The sequence below is a fragment of the Pyrus communis genome, chromosome 11 (genome assembly GCF_963583255.1).
Source record: "Pyrus communis chromosome 11, drPyrComm1.1, whole genome shotgun sequence".
NCBI lineage: Eukaryota > Viridiplantae > Streptophyta > Magnoliopsida > Rosales > Rosaceae > Pyrus > Pyrus communis.
Genome location: NC_084813.1, coordinates 26,625,463 through 26,649,198, shown reverse-complemented (window position 1 = coordinate 26,649,198; position 23,736 = coordinate 26,625,463). Strand labels below are relative to the sequence as shown.

General features: G+C 37.6%; 3 protein-coding genes across 3 annotated transcripts; all 3 read right to left on the bottom strand.

The window, feature by feature from the left end:
• Nucleotides 1-1,197: 1,197 nt before the first annotated feature.
• On the bottom strand, nt 1,198-4,010 carry LOC137707771 (glycerophosphodiester phosphodiesterase GDPD1, chloroplastic-like). The gene is made up of 7 exons (XM_068446689.1): nt 3,675-4,010; nt 3,393-3,574; nt 2,758-2,817; nt 2,375-2,656; nt 2,155-2,250; nt 1,857-2,053; nt 1,198-1,764 (listed from the first exon to the last, which is right to left on the bottom strand). The coding sequence occupies exons 1-7, from the start codon at nt 3,769-3,771 to the stop codon at nt 1,545-1,547; spliced, it is 1,134 nt and encodes a 377-aa protein (XP_068302790.1). The 5' UTR covers nt 3,772-4,010; the 3' UTR covers nt 1,198-1,544.
• A 9,231-nt stretch (nt 4,011-13,241) lies between these two features.
• LOC137709409 (double-stranded RNA-binding protein 3-like) lies at nt 13,242-15,871 on the bottom strand. Its single transcript, XM_068448503.1, has 4 exons — nt 15,618-15,871; nt 15,246-15,494; nt 14,922-15,141; nt 13,242-14,825 (listed from the first exon to the last, which is right to left on the bottom strand). The coding sequence occupies exons 2-4, from the start codon at nt 15,489-15,491 to the stop codon at nt 13,825-13,827; spliced, it is 1,467 nt and encodes a 488-aa protein (XP_068304604.1). The 5' UTR covers nt 15,492-15,494; nt 15,618-15,871; the 3' UTR covers nt 13,242-13,824.
• Nucleotides 15,872-16,999: 1,128 nt separating this feature from the next.
• LOC137707434 (probable protein S-acyltransferase 7) lies at nt 17,000-21,033 on the bottom strand. Its single transcript, XM_068446300.1, has 5 exons — nt 20,614-21,033; nt 19,876-20,058; nt 18,608-18,904; nt 17,918-18,151; nt 17,000-17,807 (listed from the first exon to the last, which is right to left on the bottom strand). The coding sequence occupies exons 1-5, from the start codon at nt 20,710-20,712 to the stop codon at nt 17,283-17,285; spliced, it is 1,338 nt and encodes a 445-aa protein (XP_068302401.1). The 5' UTR covers nt 20,713-21,033; the 3' UTR covers nt 17,000-17,282.
• Nucleotides 21,034-23,736: the final 2,703 nt, after the last annotated feature.

Genomic DNA, 23,736 nt, shown 5'->3' with positions numbered 1-23,736 from the left:
CATGATCTCTTAACAAATAACTTTCATGTCAGTTTTGCATATACAAATGACTTTGGCTTAGTCTAGGTCAAAAGTAACGTTAGAGAGCAAATTTTTAAATCAAATTTTGTAAACTAAGAGATATGAACGTGAATGATTGAATTATTATTTAATTATTTAATTAAAATATTTATTTTTTATTGATGATATATTATTTAGTTTATAAATTTAATATAAAAAATTCCTCACATCTAGCATTATCTCTAGGGTCAAATCAACCATGCTGATAACGAAGACGGATAGAAAGCTAAGAAATGGCATTGAAGTTGAAACTTTGAAGAACACCAACACCATACATATATCTAGGGAGTTGGGAGACGTGTGTTTGAAACACATGTGTAGTTGAAGAAAACAACGTATTCAATATGCTCCACCTTGTAGTGTGGTCTTGTCTTGAATTGACATCGTGCTGCTGTGAGATCCGTTATCATGTGGAGATGCACATTAATTAGGGGAAGGGATCTGGATCCCTTTTTCCTAATCTACTAAATCAAGAAATGTGGTCCGTTGAAATTTAATCTAACGGCTACAAATAGAAATTTATTTTTAAAGTTAAAATAACTTCAACTATTGGATCAAATTTTAACGATATAAATTCTTTGATTTGATGAATTTGGAGAAAGAAATGCGGAGAGAGTTCCTTTCCATTAATTAGCACCTTAATTACTACACTTGTCAATAGAACTTTGGATTAATCAACTTTGTTCTTCTTTCAAGAAGCCCAGCTGTCTGCATAAACTCGAGTACTTCAATTTATTACATAAGTGCAGAATTTAACTGCAAAATTTGAAGGAATTGAATTCTCTATAATTTAGTGGGAATTGAAGAATCCTACTCCTTATAACCAACACCAAATTTTGTTCTCTCAGCTAAAAATATCAAACTAAAAAGAATAAGTTTTTTTTTGTCACAAAGTTAAAATATATAAAACAAATTATTGGAAATGAAACATTTTCAGTAATCACATTGATTTTCATTCCTATTCATATGAATTAGTAAACATTTTATACAATTCAGTACTATTCTTATTCTAATTTCAGAAAATTTTAATAAACTGTTTTAACAGAAATTTGATTTTAACCAGAAAATTTTAATAAACTATTTTAACAGAAATTTAATTTTAATTCCATAATTTTAATTCCACCTCATTCCGACTCATTTCTCAATTCAATTCTTCCCCAATCTATTTCCATTTCCTCCAAGAGAACAGAGCATAGCTCTCTTGGTATAACCAGGTTGCAAAATGTTCATAGAAATAGTAGAAGACCAAAACAAACGGCTGAATGTTCAACCAACATAAAACTTGGTTACCTCTGAGATACATAAAGGAGGAGCGCACAACTTACGTGTATAGGGTTGTGACCCTCAAGACTAAATTATATGTACAACAATAGTGCATCTATGATGCGACAGCCTCCACAACCTGATTCCTGAGTATGCAGATATTGCTTCTGCCCCCTAATTTAATTCTACAAAGGAGATACAAATTCTTCAAAAGATCGACCTCAAAGCTGTATCAACTCCGGAATCAACTTCAATAGAAACGAAAGCTCCCTCTGTGAGAACTCCGGCCTTGATTTCTCCTGCATTATGCTCCCGTCTTCCTCCGCCCCCCCCGATGGCATAATCATATCCGACACTGCCTCCGTTATCTCCTTCACAAAATCCACTATCACTCCCTCGATCCCCATTAGGTGTTGCATGTATACTGCTTCCGGCACGTTGCTGCAATTTCATCAACAATTTTTCATTCATACATAATTTTTTAAGTTCAACTAACTCAAATTCATCAAGCAAATAGAATTCCGCAAGCTTACTTCAATTTGCCGTAAGTTAGGAGTGAAAGCTTGGCCTCCTTGATCTTGGTTAGTGCCCCGGGATTTCTGAAAACGCCTTTAACCTCCGACACAATACCTTGCAAACCACCCTCCAAACATACTTTTATCGCCTCCTCCAAAGAATTCCTTCGCACATCATAGTAAAGCTCATTCCCACCATTTGTCAAGAAAAAGACCTGCCATCATCGATTCATTCAGAACAGTAATTAGTAACTGATTACATTGAACATCGATCGATCGCATTCAAAAGTAAATTACATACAAGAAAAGTGCTTACAGGGTAGGTGTTCTGCAACTTTTTAACCAACAAGGTCGCATCAGGTTGGAAGCTTGAGAAAATGACCGGCCTATCCCTGGCATACTCAAACACCACCTGTTCCACAAAATTATAATCCAGATGAGCACAAGCATTATCGAAACTAACAATCAGGCCTCGTTTGGCGCCTAGGATTTAATCTCGTGTACAAATTTAAAAATACGATGATTGATGGACGTACTTGCAAGACGGACTGAAGGACGCGGAAGAGAGAGTCCTCCTGGTAAACAATGTAATCATCGAATTTCAACTCGATGTTGAAGCCGAGGGAAGGCTCGACCTGCTCGAAGGCCTCTTGGAGTGTGCAGTGGGGATCATCATTTTCGACATCCCATCTTACTATTTTACCATCTTTGGTTTTCCTTAACAACGACTTTCCCTCCTTCCCTGGCTCTCTTTGCGGACCATAGTTTAGGAATTCCGAAAGACACAGTTCGGTAATTCTCCTCTGAAACACAGTACCCTGATGAAACCAAAAATTAACTTGTAAGCTGAAGATTAATTACCAGGTAAACATACAAGGAAAAGTAAAAAGTAAATGGAGGGTGGAGAAATTAAGCTTACGTTTTCTTCGGAGAAGATGAAGTCATCGTGGAAAATGACCGGGCAGTCATCTTTGGTTACCTACAAAAAGCCACCACATTGGGTTTCACTTTCCTGTTTCAGTTTTTTTCTCTTTTTTTTTTTTCACCTTTTTTTTTTCCTTCATTCACCTCCACTCTTCAAATTTCAATCCAATTTCCAAAAATTAAGGGAGAAAAAATGCAGAAAAGGAGATAATCAGTACCGTTTCAAACTCGAAACAAGTTTCCGGAAATAGAAAAACATAGGACTTGATCTTGATTTAAGAGCTTATTAAGCTAAACCCCAGCTTGGAAATTCACCAAAAATAGAAAAATAGCCGAAATTACGGAAATACCCTAAAACCCAGAACCGGATTTCACTGCAGACTCGATCAAGATTCAAACTTTCAAGTTTCAACCAAAAAAAAAAATCAAACTTCTTTCTCATGCAAATGCCGACAAAAACCGCGTACGCGGCGACAAAAAAAAATGCAGGTGGGATATGGAAGTTCCGGCAAACTCATTTAAATAAAAACTGAAATATCCGGAAAGCCCACCGCCAAAATTCAGAAACACATTGGGACCATTGGTTTGATTGAATTGAGAGAGAGAGAGAGAGAGAGATTAAGGTCTCACCTGAACATCGAATTCGATGAAATCGATGGGGAAGCTGGCGGCGGCGTTGAAGGACATGATGGAGTTCTCTTTAATGGCTCTCATTCTCCGATCGGACGACTGTAGCGCGTTCATTCCGTTCCCTCTGTGTCCGATCACTAGAAACCTGGGTATCCTCGGTGCCCCCCGATTCATCTCCACACCTATAAGCACAATATTATTCAAATTAACAACCTTTTTTTATTTAATTGACAAGAGAACATAAATTAATTAATAGGAGGACTAATTAATCAAAGCTTATACCTTTGGGGAAGCGGGAGGAGTAGAGCGCCAGAGAGGTGTTTTCCGGCACCTGATCGAGATTCGGGACGTCGGAGACGTGGACGGCCTTGAGAGCCATTTTTTTTAAATCAAGGGAGAAGAAAAGACGGGGAAATTAAATTAAATAAAAAGAAAAGAGGACAGAGAGAATAGAGGGGATGCCCGGAAGCAAAAGCAAGGTGAACGTGGAGCTGTCTAATTTGTTGATGGAAGCACGACTGTGGGAAGAAGGAGGGGCTATTTATTTTGGAGGAGGAAAGGAGGAGGGACCTGCGCGAGGAGAGAGAGAGAGAGCGCCAAACGGGACGGGATCTCTCTGAAGCATATTCCCACTCGCATCTGTGGATATTCCATTATTCCTACTCTCCTTGCATTGCACCAAATAACCAAAACGCGCGCTTCAAATCGGTCAACCGTCAACCGTTCTAATTTTCTTTGTCCAAAAACCGAAAAATGTTATAATTTTGGCGCAACAACCAGATCTCCACGTGTTATTTGTCGGATTTTCCACTTTCTGGAAATCGGGGGAGTGGAAGATGACGCGAATATCCAAAAACTAATATTGTTATTTTCGACGGCCACAAGACTCACAACGCAAACAAATATGTTTTTTAAGACAGGAAAACATAAAAAATATAAGACTCGTGTCAGAGCCAAGTGTGATCGGATAAGAGAAGTTCGTACGCGTGGCGTGGTGCGAAAGTGTCGGGTCTCTGAACCGGTACCGCCATGTGAGTTGGCGCCAATGCTTAATGTCTAGCTGTCGACATGCTTCCACGTCTTCGCCTTGTTCCCGCCCGTATGCGTTTTGCCATGTTACGGTTTACTTTTCCCGCTAACAGTATGTTACCGGTAGAAAACTTTTATGCACTGCTTATCTATCGATGATTTTGGTTCTGGTTCTTAATCTACTTAATTATTAGACTGAAATTTTATTTGTTTAAATATTTTAATTAAGGTTCTTAACATTGTTTAAGAGATTTAACTTATGTATTTATGTATTTAATGTCCCACAAATTATAAAAATTAAAAAAAAAATCAAATAATATTTTTTTAATATAATAATACTTAAAAATAAATATTAGAGTAATATTGTCCTTCACAAAATTATTGCAAGAAATAATGTACCCACATAATTATTAACATATTTTAAAAAATAACTACTGCTATATTTTAAACATCATATAAATACATATAATTAGCATGGGTACATTTAGCAAAATAAAAAATGGGTACAAATAAATTAAATAATATGGGAATAAATACAAATAAAACTTTAAAAAATATGGGCACAAAAAAAAATTAATATATGGGTAAAAATTAAAACAGAAAAAAAATTGGTACAAATTAAAAAATGGTTGCAAATTAAAAATGATTACAAACTAAAAATAAAAATATATCATATAATTTTTAGCCATAAATATAAATATACAAAATATAACATTTCTAACCCTAAATGAATATATTTAGAAATAAAAAATATTTTAGTATCGAATTAATTAATGACGTTTATTAATACCTAATGATCTTGATAAAAAAAAAATAAATAAATAAAATTTTAATTAATAAAATAACAAAAAATGGATGAGAACCTAATTTTTCTTTTTTCTAAACTACTGTAACTAAACGACGAATTGTATTGGTTGTTGGCCTGGATCTTACAGGCTGACACATGATCCTGATTATCCAATATCCACCAACCATCTGCTCACTCACTAATTATCCAGCCAACTATACGTATTACATACCATGCAAGTTGCAACTAGACAACATATATAAAAGACACCAATGGAATAATAAGTGGACAAGAATACATATATCTGTTGCCCCATTTTCTGCAGGTGACATGTGACATGCCCATCTATTCTTTTCTTTTGCTGTGAAAATATAATCAATTTAGTTTTGGTCTGGTACAGAGGGGAAGGGCCTTTGTTGACACACCCTCATCAAAAATTGGAGTACGTTGGCCGTCACGTAAAAATGACGTAGCCAAGTGCACAAAACGAAAGCAAAAGAGTGAAAATTAAGTCGATAAAATAATTTACAATAAAAATACCAGTGAGTGCTAGTGACAAACACGGAAGGAAAATGCAAAGTAGAAGTTCAAGTATCCTAGGTGCAGTCCAGAATAAACAAACATTACACAAGTGATAACCAGAAAATCCTACATGGAGGGTGCTCTGTTAGAAATGCCTCGATGCCTCTTTCGTCACCCACGTCCCCGCTACCTAAAACCTAGAGAGGCGCAAAACTTCAAAACGTGAATAGGCAAAAACAAAGTTTGTTTTTCAGACCATTTCAATATCAAGTAATAACCCCTCTCTGTAAAACCCGTATACTTTCCAGAAAATATTATACGTACTCGTAACTCAAATCATGCTCAAAACGATAAAGCTCAACTATGCCATGCCAAAAATATGCCGTGTCAGAATATCTAAACAATTAGTATACGCATCAAGCAGGTGAGATAAAAAAAAATCATAATATGCTAGTGATACCAATAAGTCAGTCGGAGTCACCTAAAATGACATGTACGGCTGAAACTATAGCTCTTTAACCACTGTCATGCACACGAGTCGGAACCACCTAAAGTGGTCTATACGACAAGCTGGGTGTAAATAAATACGCTCTAGTGCTACGATCACGTGAAGGTTGTGTGAAGTATCGCAAGTCACCTGCGAGTCGAAACCACCTAAAGTGGTATGTACGACAGGCTGGCACCTGCCTTAGATCCAAGGTGAGCGTACGGTGGAGGAGGTGAACGATCACGTGAAGGCTAGGCCCTACTGTGGCGGAGCACAATCACCGAGGTGCAAGAATGTAAGCTATAACTCAATCTCAACAACACCACATCTATCATTAACAATATACTCACCTGACTTACTTGAGTGTTCGCGGCACCAAAGCATACACATATGCAACTACTAATGCATAAGTAAATATGCAAACACTTATGCATGGCATTTTAAAACATATAAACATTTAATTGCATTTCTGGAAAAATTCTCAAGTATATAGATATATACGGAAAACCAAAAGTCCACTCATTGATACGTAGAAGGGTTGTAAGCCTTGAGTCTCGCGTGGCTGTGCTCGTCCTCCGAATAGTCCTCACCTATATGCGAAACAACTATAAAAACATCAATTTAACGCACATAACCAACCTTAGATAATAACTTCTCATACATTGCTCAATTGAGGTGTTTGAATATACTAACGTGATCTACTCAATCCCACGAACATCCCCATATTTTTAATATAATTTTTTGACCTCCCACGTGCCGCCACGCACGGGCACATGCCTGGCACGGGTGTGGAACCCTAACGACGTTAGGGAATATTCTGTTAAAACCCTAACAGTCGTTAACGCCGTTACCTGACGCCGTTAGAATATTCCGTTAACTCTGAAGGAATATTCTCCTCCTACTCCGGTGAGCCTCGCCGGTCGCCGCCGTATAGAATCGAATTCTTGCCGGAAAACTAGAAAAACTTCAAACCTTAATATCTTCTTCAATTCTCAACCAAATTCCATGAAATTTGTACCAAAATGAAGCTTACAACAAGTAGAACAAAACCTTATCACTTTGGGGACCCAAAACCAACGAAATCTCGCCTGAAAAACTCACGATATTCCGACCAAACCTGCAACTCCTTGAAACTGGGTTTCCCGACGTCCAAAACACTTCAAAATTGTTCCCTGAGCTTCGCGAGAAGGTTCTAAAGCTCCCTATAACCTGAAAAACTTCTAAAAACCACACGATCACGTGTGCATGAACAATGCACGAAAGCTGGGTTCCTTGGTTCTCGGGTTTTCGAAGGTCTCACGTCGATTTAAGGGTATGGATGAGCTCCTGAGCTCACAAGGAACACAAAAGTAAACTCCTCGACGTCGATTCGTGAAAGTAGAAGGTAGTTTGAAGTTCGTTCGTACCTTTGCAAAGGAAATGGAAGAAACTGGAAGAAAATCCGAGAGAGAAGGGAGAGAGGAAAGGTCCACGGGTGTGTGTGTGTCACATCCCGGCCCGGGACGGATCACTTCCCGGCCCCGCTCCACCATCGTAGCACGATATTGTCCGCTTTGGGCCCCGACTACGCCCTCACGGTTTTGTTTATGGGAACTCACACGAGAACTTCCCGATAGGTCACCCATCCTGGGAGTGCTCTCGTGCGCTACTCGCTTAACTTTGGAGTTCCCATGGAACCCAAAGCCAGTGAGCTCCCAAAAGGCCTCGTGCAAGGTAGATATGAGAATATACATATAAGGATCACTCTCCTAGGCGATGTGGGATGTCACAATCCACCCCTCTTAGGGGCCCGATGTCTTCATCGGCACACACGCGGCTAGAGTTAAGCTCTGATACCAATTGTCACACCCCGGCCCGGGGCATATCACTTCTCGGCCCCGCTCTACCACCGTAGCACGATATTGTCCGCTTTGGGCTTACCATTCCCTCATGGTTTTTTGTTTTTGGGCACTCACAAGCAACTTCCCAGTGGGTCACCCATCATGGGATTGCTCTAGCCCCCTTCTCGCTTAACGTCAAAGTTCCCATGGAACTCGAAGCCAGTGAGCTCCCAAAAGGCCTCGTGCTAGGTAAGGATGGGAATATACATACAAAGATCACTCCCCTGGGCGATGTGGGATGTCACAAGTATCAGAGCCTAACCCTGGCCGCGTGTATGCCGATGAGGACGTCGGGCCCCTAAGGGGGGTGGATTGTGACATCCCACATCGCCCAGGGGAATGATTCTTGTATGTATATTCCCACAACTTGAGGAGTTTTGTGTGCCTAATGACTTGTTTTATTTAGTCTTTACACTCCTTTTATTTACAAGAATAAGAAAGATTTGAACTCGAGAACGAGAGCCACAACTAGTTTGCCCAACCCAAGTTTAGATAAACCTTTTTATTCGTCTCACACATATAAGGTATCTATTGTTTGGAAAAGAAAAAAAGAATCAAATATGAAAAGGAGAAATTGAAGAAGTATTGATCAATTAAATCAAGTCGGTTAGAACAGTGTGTGATATCTCTTTTTACACTTAAATTCAAATCTCTTTCGGTATAATTTTTTGAATGATGAACCAAATTATAATAAGAAATTAATAAGAAAATGAACAGAATTATGGGAGTTTGATGCGATGGTAATAAGATATTTTTAATATTTGTAACGTGTTAAAAAAATGTTTTACTCGTCCAATAAATGATTGACAAACATATAATTTGTTGAAAAATCCACATCGGTATATTGAGAAAACAATTTGCAATCCTTTATAATTTATACGGTTCTATTTCTAATTATACAGATTATTTTTAAAATAAGCCCTATTAGTATAACAATTGATCCATCTTTCTTAAACCTTGACAAAATTTATCACGTAAGAGAATGTGTCAATGATAAGGGTGAAGATGCATTGCATGACGTGTAACCACGGTAAGCTTATCTGATAACTTAAACTAATAAGAATTAGCCCAATAATCCACTTTCTCCAACAAACATTTCATCTGATCTCAACAGTTGGTGCCAGCAACCATCAATCAATTCACATATGTTCATGTCGGATAGAGATTCTCCTTAGATTTCTTCCACTAATATCATCGGATCAAGTGATCCGGATCCTTAAAATTTAATCAAACAATTAAAGTTATTATAACTTTTAAAAGGAATCATGTTTTTAGCTGTTCAATTAAATTTTAAAAATCTAAATCACTTGATCTGGTGATCTTGGTAGAAAAGATCCGATATCTCTTTTTGTTCATGTCATCTGCCAAAAATGAGATCCAATAATTGGGGATCTTGAAGCTGGACTGACTAGGAATGTGTAATATCTAAAATCAATCCACATTATAAAGGTCGCCTGGAGCGTTTGAATTTGTCATTTCCTAATTTGCTGTACGTGCCAGCTTTCCTCTAACTATACCTCCTTTTAGAGAATATCAATCCTGACGTTTCATGCCAAAAACCAAACATATATTTTAATTACTTGTGCATATACACGTACACGTAGGCATGCATGTGTGCGTCTTTACCCAACATATGAGTGGGAAAGAAGAAGGAAAGAATAAATGTAGTTTACAAAATTACCCTTAAATATTTAGCGGACGCTAACCCTGCAGAGTTGGATGGCGATTAAACATGCGTACTATTTGTTGGTATGCATGTTCCATACACATTGAGCTTCCTTTTGATTTGTCACTAAAAGCAAACATTTAGGTATGTTTTGTCACTAAAGCAACGAGTATTTGGTGCCATTCGTCATGGGTTACAGTGGCCATTGGGAACGTACGTACGATTGATGCAGCCATTTTCTTTCTTTTTCACATCTCATATGATCGTGCGTTATTTTTATGCAGAAGTGGATGGTTTGATTCGTCTTGTTTGGGATTTTAATTAGTTAGGTCATGGAATTCCAATGGGGCACTACTTCTCGCATATTGCATGCTTAAATTAATACCGCATTTTCTTCACTTTAATGAATCAGATTCCATCATATATCGATCATGCATGAGAACTTGCTAGCTAGCCATCACTTTTTCATACCCAATAGGCATCATGGCATGTTCAATGATCTTTTGTGTCACCCATATCTGACCTCATGTTTTCCATTGGGCTTTTATTTGGGGACATCTGATTGATTGGGCTGCTCAGGCAAGTAAGGTCTGCGTAACTCATGTCTTTAAGCATTCACTCACGTACATGTCTTTATATTATAAACCAGCAAAGGATTTAGCGTTTGATTCGGAGCACAAGTCTCTTTATTCGGTATAAGCTGCTATATCAGTTAGCTAGCTCGTCAGGGGTTAGCTAGGGTTGGTTGTTTTTCCTTCCTTGGTTTGGTCCTTCTAATACTTAATAAGTTATTGAAAAGGTGTGGAGGGAAGGGAAGGGAAAGGGGTTAGGCTCGGCTTTTGACACAACATCATCTTCATTAAGAGGTTTTTTCAAGTGCGGGATATTCAAGTTGTACATTGATGAGTCAATTTCATATTATATATTTTACTCTATTTTTAGTATACTTTGGTTAATATTTTAGAAGAATTTTGATACTTTGAATTGTATTTCTAATATAGGACTTTCGACTTCTTCTGGAGCAAAACATGGCTAAATGGATGAATTTTGGAGTAATTCCAATTGGAGGACGTTCGTGAGTCACCTGGCTTGATCGTATCAAAATATCAGATTTTTCTACCAAACGATGATTTTCTGGCAATAAAATAAAGGAGCATTGCGCAATACTGGAATAGTGACGTTTTGGGCTTAACTTGCGTTTTTGGAGCCCAAGATGACTTCGGATGGGTTCCTGGCCTTCTGAGGATGTGTTCAGAACGTTCTTATCTTTAAAACAAGCTATCTTAGGCCAGATTTGGAGGAGATTTGAGGCTAAAACGTGGCTGAACAATTTTTGTGCAGTTTTTCCTAGTTTAACTAGGACTTTACTTTCTATGTTATTTTATTATTATTTAGTTTCTTAGTGGGAATAAAATACTTGATTGTTAGGGTTTGTGCACTGGTTTTAGAGAGATATTAAAAGGCTTTGGCCGGTTCTAGGTTTTTTTTGTGGTGTTGTTTTGTTTTGGGGGGGATGCTTTCTTTTATGCTACCTGGGGAGACAGAGAACTTGGCTAGGGTTTTTGAAGATTTTCTATTTTAAGGTGTTTTCAATCCTTTCATTCTTAATAATATTTTCTATGATTTCAATTATGAAAATTCGTAACTAATTCCTTTTGCTAGGGCGAAGCCTTGAGCCTTAGCATGAATATGTAATTTTTATTTAATTGCTTGTGATTGATTGCATGCATACTTTGAATTATTGATCACCGTGATTAAAACTATCTAATTGTCTTAATGCCTGATCACCATTAGGATCTTTAGAAAAGTAATTTAATGCAATTTTGATCAGAAGGTTCCCTGAAATTGATGCTAGCTTCTTGTGATTAATAATTGTAATTTCACTTAAGATGAACACCACGTCTTAAGGGTTGCATGGTTTTTCAAAGGGTTTTCATAAAGCATAATGAGTCTCTCATGTTCAAATTTGATCTGAACGTCCGGACGGGTTACATGTTAGATATACATTCTATGTTGGAAGTTCCAAGTAGAAAATAAATTAGGAAAACCTAACCTTCAAAGTGGCATGTGTAGATCATAAGTAATTGGTAAAAATACATAGGATTGCTAGGTGATGGTGGAACCCTAGTGCTTTCTTAATTTGATTATTTCCAAAACAGTTTTCTTTCCCTTTCATCTTTAATATTGCATATTAGTTTATTTTTATTAATTAAATTCGTTTTAATTTAAGTAGGTTATAAAACAAATCATCTCAACTTTCTGTTTTACAATAATTAATTGGAATTAGGTTTGTTTTGAATGATTTAATAATCCCTGTGGAAAACAACCTTGCGAGAACCATTTTACACTACAACAATCTTGTCATTCTTGCAAGTAATATAGGAGTTTTTAACTCGTTTGCGTGTGTGGTAAAATCTCTATCATACGTACTCTATACATCATAATACAAGTGAAAAAAATAATATATTTTTCGTGTCTTTCTATTTATTTTATAACAGGTGAAATACCCGCTTAAATACAAGAAACTAGAAAAAATTTCTCATCTCCATCTCTCCAAGCCCTTGTGACTAAATTCCACGTGCTGCTGTTCACATAGAATCATTGATAATCTGATGCTCACTCCACTACCTGCAATGCAGTGCAACCTATAGGTAGGAATATCAAAGTCTATTTTAGTTATATAAATACTTCAAAAACTTACTTCTTGTAGTATCATGAATTTCCCTTCCAAAAATATCATCACAACCTTTGTTTTCATGCCATTTTCGATACACTTGCAAGCCTCTATAATATCATATTGGTTATTGGACATTATCGAGTTTTCCAAACCCCTAGAAATTATTGTTAGTCCACCTTTATAAATGATGATACAAATAAATGGTAAGAAGAGTATTTTCAGCAAATGGTAAAACCACTTATAGAGGATTAATAATAGTTTCCTTATATACAGACAAAAGATCTTGTGAAGCTAAAAATTTACATTTTTCATAAAAAACATGAACTATAAGTCAAGATTTTAAATTGGTTTTGCAAATTTTTTGGGAAAGAAAACCCATCAGAAACCTTGCTAAGCTAATTAAAATTCATGTAGACATTTCAGAGATTTTTCTCACACCAAAAAATCATTTATGGGACCTACTACTCCTTTTACTTGTTATTCATGGTCACATTTTAGAGATTTTCCAAACCCTAGAAATCACTTGTGAGACCTAACTTTTTTCATCCATTTTGCTAAGTTGTAATAAAATCGTCACAATCCTTGTTTTCGTGCCATTTCGTCACACTGCAAGCTTTTCTAATTTCATGCCGGAAATCTACATTTTGGCACTGCATTTCTGTAAATTACCGACACCAAATAAATACTTAGGCTTCGATTTTGGTAAGAGCTCTTACAGATTTGAACCGAACGGCATTTGCAGCTGTACTCCCACCACCCCATCACAACACAACGGCTACAACTCTCTCATTCATTCAAAATATTGTTACCCTCTAATCTAAGTCCACACATTATTATAAAATATTGAGGGGCATAGGTATAAACTCAATAAGTATAATTTACATAAAACGGATTCACCGTCATGTAACGTCTTGATCCGATAATACATTGACATGTAAAGAATTGAATCAAGACGTGACATCGAATTTGTAACTTATAAAGTGGAAAGGCTATAAAACAAACAATAGGAATAGCCGATTAGGGGAAGAAGAAGAAAAAGCTGTCTGCCTCTCTCTGAGGAGGGGACTGAGAAGAAGAGGAAGAAGAAAGGAGCATTAATGGCAACGACAGAAGCATTAAATATCTGAGAGAGTATATTAATTGCCTGCGTTAATCGCTACAGTGTCTGTTGTCCCTCTTCAGCCTGCCTTCATTGCTCTCCCAAACCCCCTCTCTTTCCCTCTCTCTCCCTATCTCTTATCCTCTGCAACTGCAACCCACCTCTTCCATCTCTCATTTATTGCTCTCTCTCTCTCTCTGGCCAGTCCACAATGCATGTAAAAACATGTCATCCCAGCTGCTTAATTTCCATCCTAGTAAAAAGGCAGTAACTTTCAATTATGATTTAGATAATCTTACTAATGTCTTTGTTGCCTCCTCGTAACTGCAGCTTGTTGAACTCGGAACCCAGCTGCTGAGTTGAACTTGAACTTGACTCGGGCATCTTCCACCATGAGCTGCCCCATAATGATGAATTGGTAGAATCACTTAAACTTAAGCCTGCTTCTGCTTCTGAAGAAATGCCTTTCATTGCCATCACTTTTGTTGGTATGGAAGGTCTCACTGGTGCCGGTGGTGCTGCACAAACTGGGATCACCGATCTCATTTGAACTGGAGGTGCAAAATTCTTGTGAGGACTTAACCCTCCACTATACATGTTGAATCCACTAGTCTGCCTTTTTGAAATCTTGACACAAGGCGCGGCCTTAATTGGACCGGACAATTCAAAAGCGCCATAATTTCCGGCATTAGACACAGGAAATTGCCTGTATGCAGAACCTGATGAACCAAATATACCACCTGAATTTGAACCACTAGGACCCTCCTTTACAATACCAAGCCATTCTTCCTCGTCCCTTTGGTGCTGTTCTAATGGAGGTGGTATAACTTTTGAACCTTCCCTCACACTCATTTGTACTGGGATTGGCTTATAATCGGATAATGGCGGATGGGAAGGGGACTTGTCTTTGTTGAGCATTGTAGATGGTGGCAAAATCTTCGAGGTGGTTCGAGGGGGAGGTGGAGGAAGAAGAGATGCTAAAGTGTTCTGCTTTTGAACTGTTGAAACTTGTGGAACCAAATCTGTTAACAGATCTACCAGCCTCGAGTTTTGATTCTGTAGAGAGCTAGTACTACTACTGGATGAAGATGATGACGATGACAACGACGATGACAACGACGATGATGATCTCACCATTCTTCTCCTTGCTTGACATGGATCCATCCTCCTCATAAATTGGTTGCTATTATTATTGTTGTTATCATCTCTGGGTTTAAAATTTGAGAGCAACCTTGTCACAACTGCCTGCTCTTCTTCTGCTTCTTTATTTGTGGAAAACCCCAGGTCTGGAATTGCACAAAGATATTACATTTCGTGAAGCAATTGCACAATGCTAATAAAAAACACAGTTAAAACAAAATATGCAGAAAATGTATACATACTTGTTTTCAAGGCAGACCAGGCTGCAATTGCAGCATTCTTCTCTGCTTGCTTCTTGGTTTTGGCCGGCTCGCCGGTAAAATTCATTCCGGCAAGCTCCACGGTACACGTAAAAACCGGGACATGGCCGGGACCTGATCGTACAGTGGTGTATACAGGGAGCTTCAGCCCAGCTCTGTGAGCTGTTTCTTGGAGGAGGTTTTTGTAAATTCCAGTTTCATCCTTCACATTTACATAACATAAAATTCAAGAAAAAAACATGCTAATTAATTATTCAACGTAACTTTGGAAACCGAGAGGCTTATGGTAGATGTTAATGAACTTACAAGAACTCTGGCAGTGAGAGACCTGGAAGGGCCTCTGGTGGAGAGCTTTTTGAGAGCAACTTCTGCGGCTGCATGCTCCGCCTGTCTCACCGTGGTGCAGTGGGCCGGGCTTTCGAAGATCTCGCGGTTAAAGTTGACGGAAGCTTTGAATCGCGGAGCATGATCCGGTCCTTCTCTGGTGCACGCATAGGAAGGTAAGTTGAAACAGCTTCTCTGTGCAAGCTCCTGCAGCTGGTTCTTATACATCTCCTTCACAAAAAAATCCAAAAAACCCACCAAATCTTCCATAAAACATAATTACAAGGAAAACCCATAATTTCAAATGGCAAAAATAATACAAAAAATGCTAGTTAAATTAGCAGAGAAACTTACATGTAATTAAAAGCAGGATTTTTTAGAGATATCAACAGTTAAAGATGATGAACTAAACTAGTTGTGGGTGACGAGCAGATTCCTCAGTCCTACATTGGGTATTAGTACAAAAGTTTCTAATACTAAATGTCTTCTGAGAGAGAGGAGGTGGAGAAGCAGAAGGAGAAGAAAGAGATAAATTGAAATGAAATGGTGAAGTTTTAATTACTGGCAAGTGGTAAAATCTTGTACAATGTTCTCAGCACACAGAAAAATCCTTCAGCAGGCAGAATGAAAAATGTCAAAAAAGCGAAGCTTTAATTACTCTTTAAGTTCCTTTCATTATCTTATTCCTCTTTTTGAGAATTTTTACCAACTAGGGAAACAGGATTCTTTACTGTTATTAATTAAAATCAAATCTTTTCCCGTTATAGAGCACAGTTTTCTAGCAACCGAGATTAAGGAGACTCGGCCAAAATCTAGCTTCTTTGGGCTTTTTTTGTTTTTTACATTTTTTTGGAACTAGAAAACCCGATTCTTTGTTAATTCAGTAACAACAATGTGCTTTCTCATCGTTTAAAAGTTCGAATACCTAACTGATAACCCTAGGGTCATAGACCATATCTGCAAGGTCAAATTACACAACAGTCCCTGCAGTAATGCACACCAAATTATCAATTTATTTTGTTTTGGGAAAAATATAAGGAAACTTTAACGAAAAGTTTCCGAAACTGTTCATTTTAATGAAAAATCATATTTTTACATTAAAAAATCAATCCTAATACTATTTACTTTATTATTTATTTTATCATTATCCTTAAAACTTAAAGTTTTCAACTTTTTATTATTTTTCCTAAAGATAAAGACCATATCATCAACCACATTCTATATGTGCCATCTGCTGTTTATAAACAAATTAACAACAGCAGCACTGAAGTTAGATGTATTAATGCAATTAAACATCACCTTGGTTCCATGGCCCGCGCTTTCTCCGGCCTCGTTGGCATAGCGTTGACCGCCTCCCACGGTTCGACTTTGGAGATTCAGATCCTCTCCGCACTAGTGTATCCAGAGCCTTGGGATCAATTGATCATAGCCGTTGAGATAATAATATAGCTATTGGTTGGTGATCTGAATAAGAAAAATATCGTACGGGTGTTTAGTTTATTTGCACCCCTTACGGTACGCTAGCGAAACATTAATCTAAATGATATAGTTTAAACAGCTTTTATTTTATACAGAGCAAACGTGTGGAACTTCATTTCATAATTGCCCGAGTCTCGAAACCAAACTAGAGATTTTGATTTAACCGGAGCCTGTTGGGACCGCTTTTGGTTCCGTTTGTAATAACATCACGCGATGGTGTAAGAATAATTCACAATATAATTGGTGAACCAGAGAGAGAGAGAGAGAGAAACTTCACAATGGCAATACAATTAGGAACTAACTAATTCCACAAACGCAACACAAAACAAGAAAGCTCACTCATACAACACACAACTCGTCAACTCCTTTCTAAATTGCACAATGGTCAAACCCAACACCTTACAGTGAAAGTCCCTTCTCCATATTGCACATAATATTAATGTTGGACTTAAATGGCTGCGCACGAAAACAAACCACCACTCTGCAGGACAATCAAATCTTCCGTGTCACTAGTTTGCTGGTCTGTCGCATTTTGGCTGCCTATGTATGTCGGTTCTCGTTCGTCAAGCCACCGCTGCTACTGCCGCCCATGCGGTTTGGTTCCCCGACTCTAGCTGCTAAAGCAAGAACTTCTGGGGACATTTCCCAACTTCCACTTTTCCTTCCCCAGCTCGATCGCCTGGGATGTATTCCAGCGCGATCCACAGTTTCATCTACTGTCGTCCTTATATCTGGGGATACTTCACTTAATTCACCATCTTTTACATTCACGCGATCATTGCCGTTATGCTGCCCGTCGTAATTATCTCCCCCAGCATTCATGTCACCCCACACTGTTTTTCTGCCCATTTCAATGTCATCCACAGCTTTTCCCATATTTGGGCTCATAAAACCCCCACCCCCTGATCGAGGAGGTAACACCGGTTCCCTTGGAACCTTGTCCCTGAAATTGTTCTTGGACTTGGGAATGGTGGTACAAAATATCTCTTTGAAATTGTCGACCACTCCTTTGTTATACGGGTTGGCTCGCCTATCATATCGATAGCGGAAATTCTCATATGTAGTCTGCAAAAACAATGCCCACAGATATAAGATCACGCTCATGCTAATATATAAATCACACAGATAAAGTTCTATGCTAAAGGGTTTTGACAGTTCAAGATGGGTCTCCTGACCTGATTTGTACTGATGAGATACAAATGGAAGGCAGTAAGACCACCAACAAACCACATCGATATGAAAGTATAGACTATCAGCACAATAGATGCTGGAGTTTTAATCATTGCTTTCCAAATCGTTGTCTCCTCAGCTTCCATGATCCTTCTAACGTACACCCAGCAGAATGCAAAAACATATATACAAAGAAGAGTTGTGGAGAAGACAAACATGAAGAAGAATCGATAGTTCCTCTGCAACCAAATTAGGGAATGTTCAGATTCATTTTCCTTATACTCATAGTTTCACATATCAAGTATCATTTGAAAGGAGACATCTGAGAAGCCATCATATAAGCAACATGAGTTAATTAAATAAAGCCAAATCAAGAAACATGTATTAACGACTGTACATTCTATATTAGTCCAATTAAGTCTTTCACAAGCACGCACATTTAACCAGATATGCTAAAGCACCTCATGTGACTGTGAAAAACGATTGGAAGTCCAGTCTCTTTGTGAATTTCAGGTTGAGATTTAAATATTCCAGGTGGAGATTTATATATTCCAATATTTCATACATTACTACAATTACTATGGTGTATATTACTAAGACCAATACATGCATGCATGCAAGAATGCTTGAATTTGTCTCAGTTCATATTCATTGGCAGAGGAATTAGAATACGAGTCCAATGAAGAATTACTTACCAGCCCAATACACTGCCCAACCCAGGGACAATGGTGATCGAATCTTTCTACACAGTTGTTGCATATTGAACAGTGGGAGCAGCGAGGAGGTCTATAAAGCATACAAGTATCGCAATACTTGATCTTAACAGAGATTCCATTCACCTCAACTTCTTTGATGCGAGGCAAGCGCAACTGTGGAGTTTGTCCAGCCCCACCTTCTATATTCCCATCAAATCCTTCAGGCTCTGGAGGGTGTGTGTTACGGGGAATTATACCAGGATCTCTTCCAGAGGTTAGCAGGAGGAGAATTAAATCCTGGAAATAGAACATTGTGTGAGCATTTTTCACAAAGTGCAAATACATCGACATTTGTGTAGTTATCAACTTATCACTATATGCACCAGCTAATGGGTGCTTTTGAAGGAACAATTCTGCAGAACTTGTTAGAACAACTCAATAGGAAGATGAGGAGATAACGGGCGCTAGATATTCATGGTTGGCTTTTACAGTATCTATAGAATGAGCACTATGAACTATCTGCTTCAAAAAGATAGTTGTAAGAATGAAAGTTCAACCTCGATCGGAATACAGATGAGATCAAAAAGGCCAAAAACTGGAAGCGGGAGTCCAGCTCAGCGGACTATTGAGCAGCGTGGTATTGACACATTTGGGGTCTTGGTAATATCAATACATGACTCATCAAGGTAAAAAACTGACTACCAAAATAGACTCCAAAATCTAGTCAGATAGGAGCCTGTCTAAAGTTGTAAAATTTTCGACAGCATAGTGTTACACCAACCAACAAATTGTATTGGTAACAATCACCCTAAGAAAGAGTATTGTACTTAAAGGAAGTGATATGCTCCATGAGGACATGCCACCAACTTATATTGATCCATATCTCATCGCAATTTACAAATGCTATCCTCCATAACGTACCATGTTCCTCCCTAATCTCTTTGACTAGAGGCTAGCATTTTTAAAGTGCAGTCCAACCAATGTAAGTTTACACTCGTTCAACTAACGAAAACTATAGGAAACTTACCACTACCATTTGGAGCATGCCAAGCAGTCCTATCGCAACATACGACACACACTCCATCCCAATGCAATACACTCAAATACTACACATATATACACACACATAGACATACACCGAGAGAGAGAGAGAGAGAGAGAGAGAGAGAGAGAGAGAGTTCCTTTTTACATAACATAGCAGATTTTCTGGCAAAATATAACATTCCTTTACACAAATAAGCAGTGTGGGAATTGGAAGGAGAACTCACATAAACAGTGAATACAACAGCAACAGCCATTATGAATATTCCCAAGTGATGTGAGTAATGGTCCATCAACTTTCTGGCAACAAAGATGCAGAATATTGTAACAGGAGCAACAATCAGAAATATGGTCAGCCCCAACGATCTTACATCTGGTCCAAAAACAATCCTCCCCTGAAGGAAAAATATCTGCAAACAAGCATATACAATACATTTATGTAATTTTCGACAATGCCATTCATGACAAAGCAAGCTACTGCCCTGCAAACCACAATCTGAATTCTAAAAGCAAAAAGCTTGACATCCCTGTACTTGTAAAACATTAGCTTTATGTTCATCAAACTATAAACAAACACAACCCATCCTTTAATTCCGTGTTGATCAACATAAACTTGGTTGAATTCATCATTATCCTCGCTTTCGTCTAAAATGTATATGCAATATCTCATTTTTACATCTTTTCTTTGTTACCTTCAAATTCCTCACAGGGGCAAAATAAGAACTTTAATTATTTGACTAAAACATTATCCAAAAATAGATATTTGAAAGAAAAAAGGCATAAAATTGCGAAATAGTAAAAACCTAACAATGGAAAATGCATGAACGAAACCATAATCTATGAAGCTCTTAAACTGAAAGTATTCCGGAAAAAAAAAAAAAATCTAGCAGAAATGAAACAAGAAAGAAAGAAATCTGAGCAGGCGAAAGAGAGAAGACGAAAAAGGAGAATAAAAATGAACTGACATTGCTGCCCTTCCAATTCTGGTAGACCCGCAAATCAGCGGCGGCGCCGGCGGATCCGGAAGCCGGATCCGATCGCTGCGGTGGAGGCACCACGTACATCGCTTCCTCGCCGCCAACAACAGCCCTCTCAGCTTCAGCTCAGCAAGATCGTGCTCGCTGGATTCTCGATACAGCAATGTCGATTCTACTCTCTAGTAGTCGCTTTTGACTCAGGCCCGGACTCCGAAGCAGAAATAACGGAAAAGAGGAGCTGAAGCGGTCGATGTGGTCTGAGTAAAATGCTAATGGGTCGGGTTCCGGCGAGCCGGGCGGCAAGGCGCGTGGGCGGGTGGCGTTGAAGCTAAAGGAGAAAAAGGGTTTTTCATCATCCTTTTTGTTATCAGCAGCAAGAGCCGAAAGAGAGAAAGAGGGAGGGGTTCGCTCTATCACTGCTGTGTGTCTGTGCTTTACAGGGGGATAGGCTGACGTGTCGTGATTTTATTGGGCTGGGGGGCTTGGGGATGGACCACACCTGGACCAGAGAATATGTGAAGGGGCTTCGCTTCTGGTCCGGTTTTTTACGATAAATTTTTTATTGTGACCGGAATATCGGGAATCACGTGTTTTTATATAAATAGAGAGAAATTTTATTTTGTAAATTATTAACTTTTTAACATATATTTTTTTTTATTTATATAATGACACATGATGTAATACTTGTGTACCGGTCACACATGAGTATTTGAGCCCTTTCATTGTGTTTGGTTGAGTGAAGAATTAGCTTTGAGCTATAAATTTACTTTTGTGTTTACCTGAAAACGTGTCTAAAGTTTATGAAAGTATTTTGCTCATCATTATTTAATATAGTATATGATCATCATTCTATTTATCATTATTAGATAAGTTTGAATTTCGAAATTCGTGTAATGGATAAACACAAATCTCAAAATTCAAACTTATATAACGGTAATAAATAAGATAGTGAACATACTAAATGATAGAATCCCAGTTAATTTAACCTAACTTACTCTGTTCTATTTAATGAATTAGACAATCAAACATCAGTCAAATAAGAAAATAAAAGTGCTGAGTGGTTGGATTCCTCTTCTTCATTGACAAAAAGCGGACAGAAAATATAAAAACTAAATCTTGTAAAAAATTATATTCATAATAAATTGTATTGATACCTATGTTTGAGTAGGACAATATGAATTTTTGTTCCTGAGCAGTTCCATCAACATTGTTTTGATGCCTACACGTTGTGTAGTGGCCTTTTGCTACATTACGCTTTACGCATCACATATAACTGAAAACAATAATTTTTCAAAAAATAATACTTAGCTACTTTCAAAATTACTCGTTGTTGATTTATAGAATTTTGTGTTTATAATTAAAATTGTTATTTTTTGCAGAAATAAATTTTACAGTGTAATTCGTATATAATATAAACAATTTTGATAATAATAATAAAAAATCTATAAGATTCGAACATGAAGAATTTTATATAAGAGTTCGTCCTCAGTAGCTAAATATTGTTGTTTCTCAAATCTCAATTAAAAAACTCAGAACCATTTGTAATTCATAAAATGCCTTTGGAGCATTAAGCTCATATAAAATAATTGGAATTTATTAAGAATGACATCTTTGTTGGAAAAAGAAATGAAGATTTTGTCTGCCGTTCTGGCATATTGTTTCTTAAGAACGAGGATCTCGGAAATCTTCCGATCATATTTATTTATCGTATATCGTACGGTTCATTTTTATTATGTAATGTTTATATTTAATTTTACATAAAAAAATTCTAATAATTTTTTATCGCACGATATACAATGAACGGATATAATTGAAAGATCTCCTAGATCCTCACAAAGAGAATTCGGAGTTCGGTTCTTAAAACAAGATTAGAAGGGGATGTTGCAACACTTGTCATGTCATGGCGATGGTGGTAATGTATGGTGTCCTCCACAACTCCGATGCTCATTTCATTTTTTCACTAGTTGAGCATTTTCAAGTATTTTTTATATAAATGTTACGGTTACCAAGGTGTGATTTCTTGTTTACTTAAAAACTATACGGTTAAATATGTGAACAATGTTTATGAGTTAACAATAAAAAAAAAAGTGAAGGAATGAACACCGAAAACCTAAACTCATAGTATAACACCATATAATTGATCTGACTAGTTTTATTCGGTAATATTAATTTTTTGTGTTTAAATAGCATTACTGTTAAACTTTTTCAAAAGTAAATAGAATTGTCGGTATATAGAAATGTTGGCCCTTTTCTTTTCTGGATGGAAATCGAAATGCATTTAGGAAAGAGGAGGTGGAGGATTTGTTTCAACTTTTGCTTTGTCTTTCTAAACTTTAGGGGATTCAATGTCAAATCGGAAAAAAAGAAAGAAAGAAAGAATCTCTCCTTTTGCTTTATTCTTTATAATTCCATTTTCCTTTGCTGATCAGGAATGGATGGCCAAGTGGATTTGCTCTTACAAGTCAAGTTGCAAACCCTTTGCCCTCCTTTGGTTCTTTGGATTCGATCGGAAAGGTTTGAGTATATAGAATTAAGACGTACTGAAAGTAGAGCTGACTGATATTTTATTGTAGAAAAATTAGAAGAGAATGAGATGTTTGTTTCGATCAAGTAAAGGATTGATGGACTCCTTGCTGTAAAGTCGGTCGCAGATGAGATGAACAACCAACATCAAAAAAATCAGACTGTTAGGTAAGTAGGAAATCCATGGTGATTGCCATGAACGATGACCCCATGCATCCTGCACGAAAATCCATGATGGTTGCATGCAGTTTCAGTTGCACTGTTGCAGCTGCACATTTAAACTCAATCCAACGTTGGAATTTGGACGACAAGGCCATGCGTGATGTGTGTCTGCCTTCTTCCTATTTCCTACTCATCATTATACTAAATGTATTATACAAACACAAGGTGCAATCATGCTCCATTCTCCTTTGCTTAATACCATTATTCTAAAAATCTTCGTTTAGGGGTTAGGCGGCTAGCCATCGTTCTGATTAATGACTAGGTATTTGAAAATTAAGAAATGGTGCATAGACCTACTGAGGTGCCCGCCTAGACTACCTAGGCACCCAGGCATCCGCCTAACCCACCCAGGCACCTGCTTATGTT

Coding starts and splice junctions, on each gene's coding strand:
- LOC137709409 (XM_068448503.1), bottom strand. CDS start 15,491: ATGTATAAGAACCAGCTGCAGGAGCTTGCACAGAGAAGCTGTTTCAAC. Junction 15,142..15,245: donor CTCTCACTGCCAGAGTTCTT/GTAAGTTCATTA, acceptor GTAAATGTGAAG/GATGAAACTGGAATTTACAA. Junction 14,826..14,921: donor CTGGTCTGCCTTGAAAACAA/GTATGTATACAT, acceptor GTGCAATTCCAG/ACCTGGGGTTTTCCACAAAT.
- LOC137707771 (XM_068446689.1), bottom strand. CDS start 3,771: ATGGCTCTCAAGGCCGTCCACGTCTCCGACGTCCCGAATCTCGATCAG. Junction 2,657..2,757: donor TCATCTTCTCCGAAGAAAAC/GTAAGCTTAATT, acceptor TGGTTTCATCAG/GGTACTGTGTTTCAGAGGAG. Junction 1,765..1,856: donor CTAACTTACGGCAAATTGAA/GTAAGCTTGCGG, acceptor ATGAAATTGCAG/CAACGTGCCGGAAGCAGTAT.
- LOC137707434 (XM_068446300.1), bottom strand. CDS start 20,712: ATGTACGTGGTGCCTCCACCGCAGCGATCGGATCCGGCTTCCGGATCC. Junction 18,905..19,875: donor CTGTTGTATTCACTGTTTAT/GTGAGTTCTCCT, acceptor TTCTATTTCCAG/GATTTAATTCTCCTCCTGCT. Junction 17,808..17,917: donor ATCTCATCAGTACAAATCAG/GTCAGGAGACCC, acceptor TTGTTTTTGCAG/ACTACATATGAGAATTTCCG.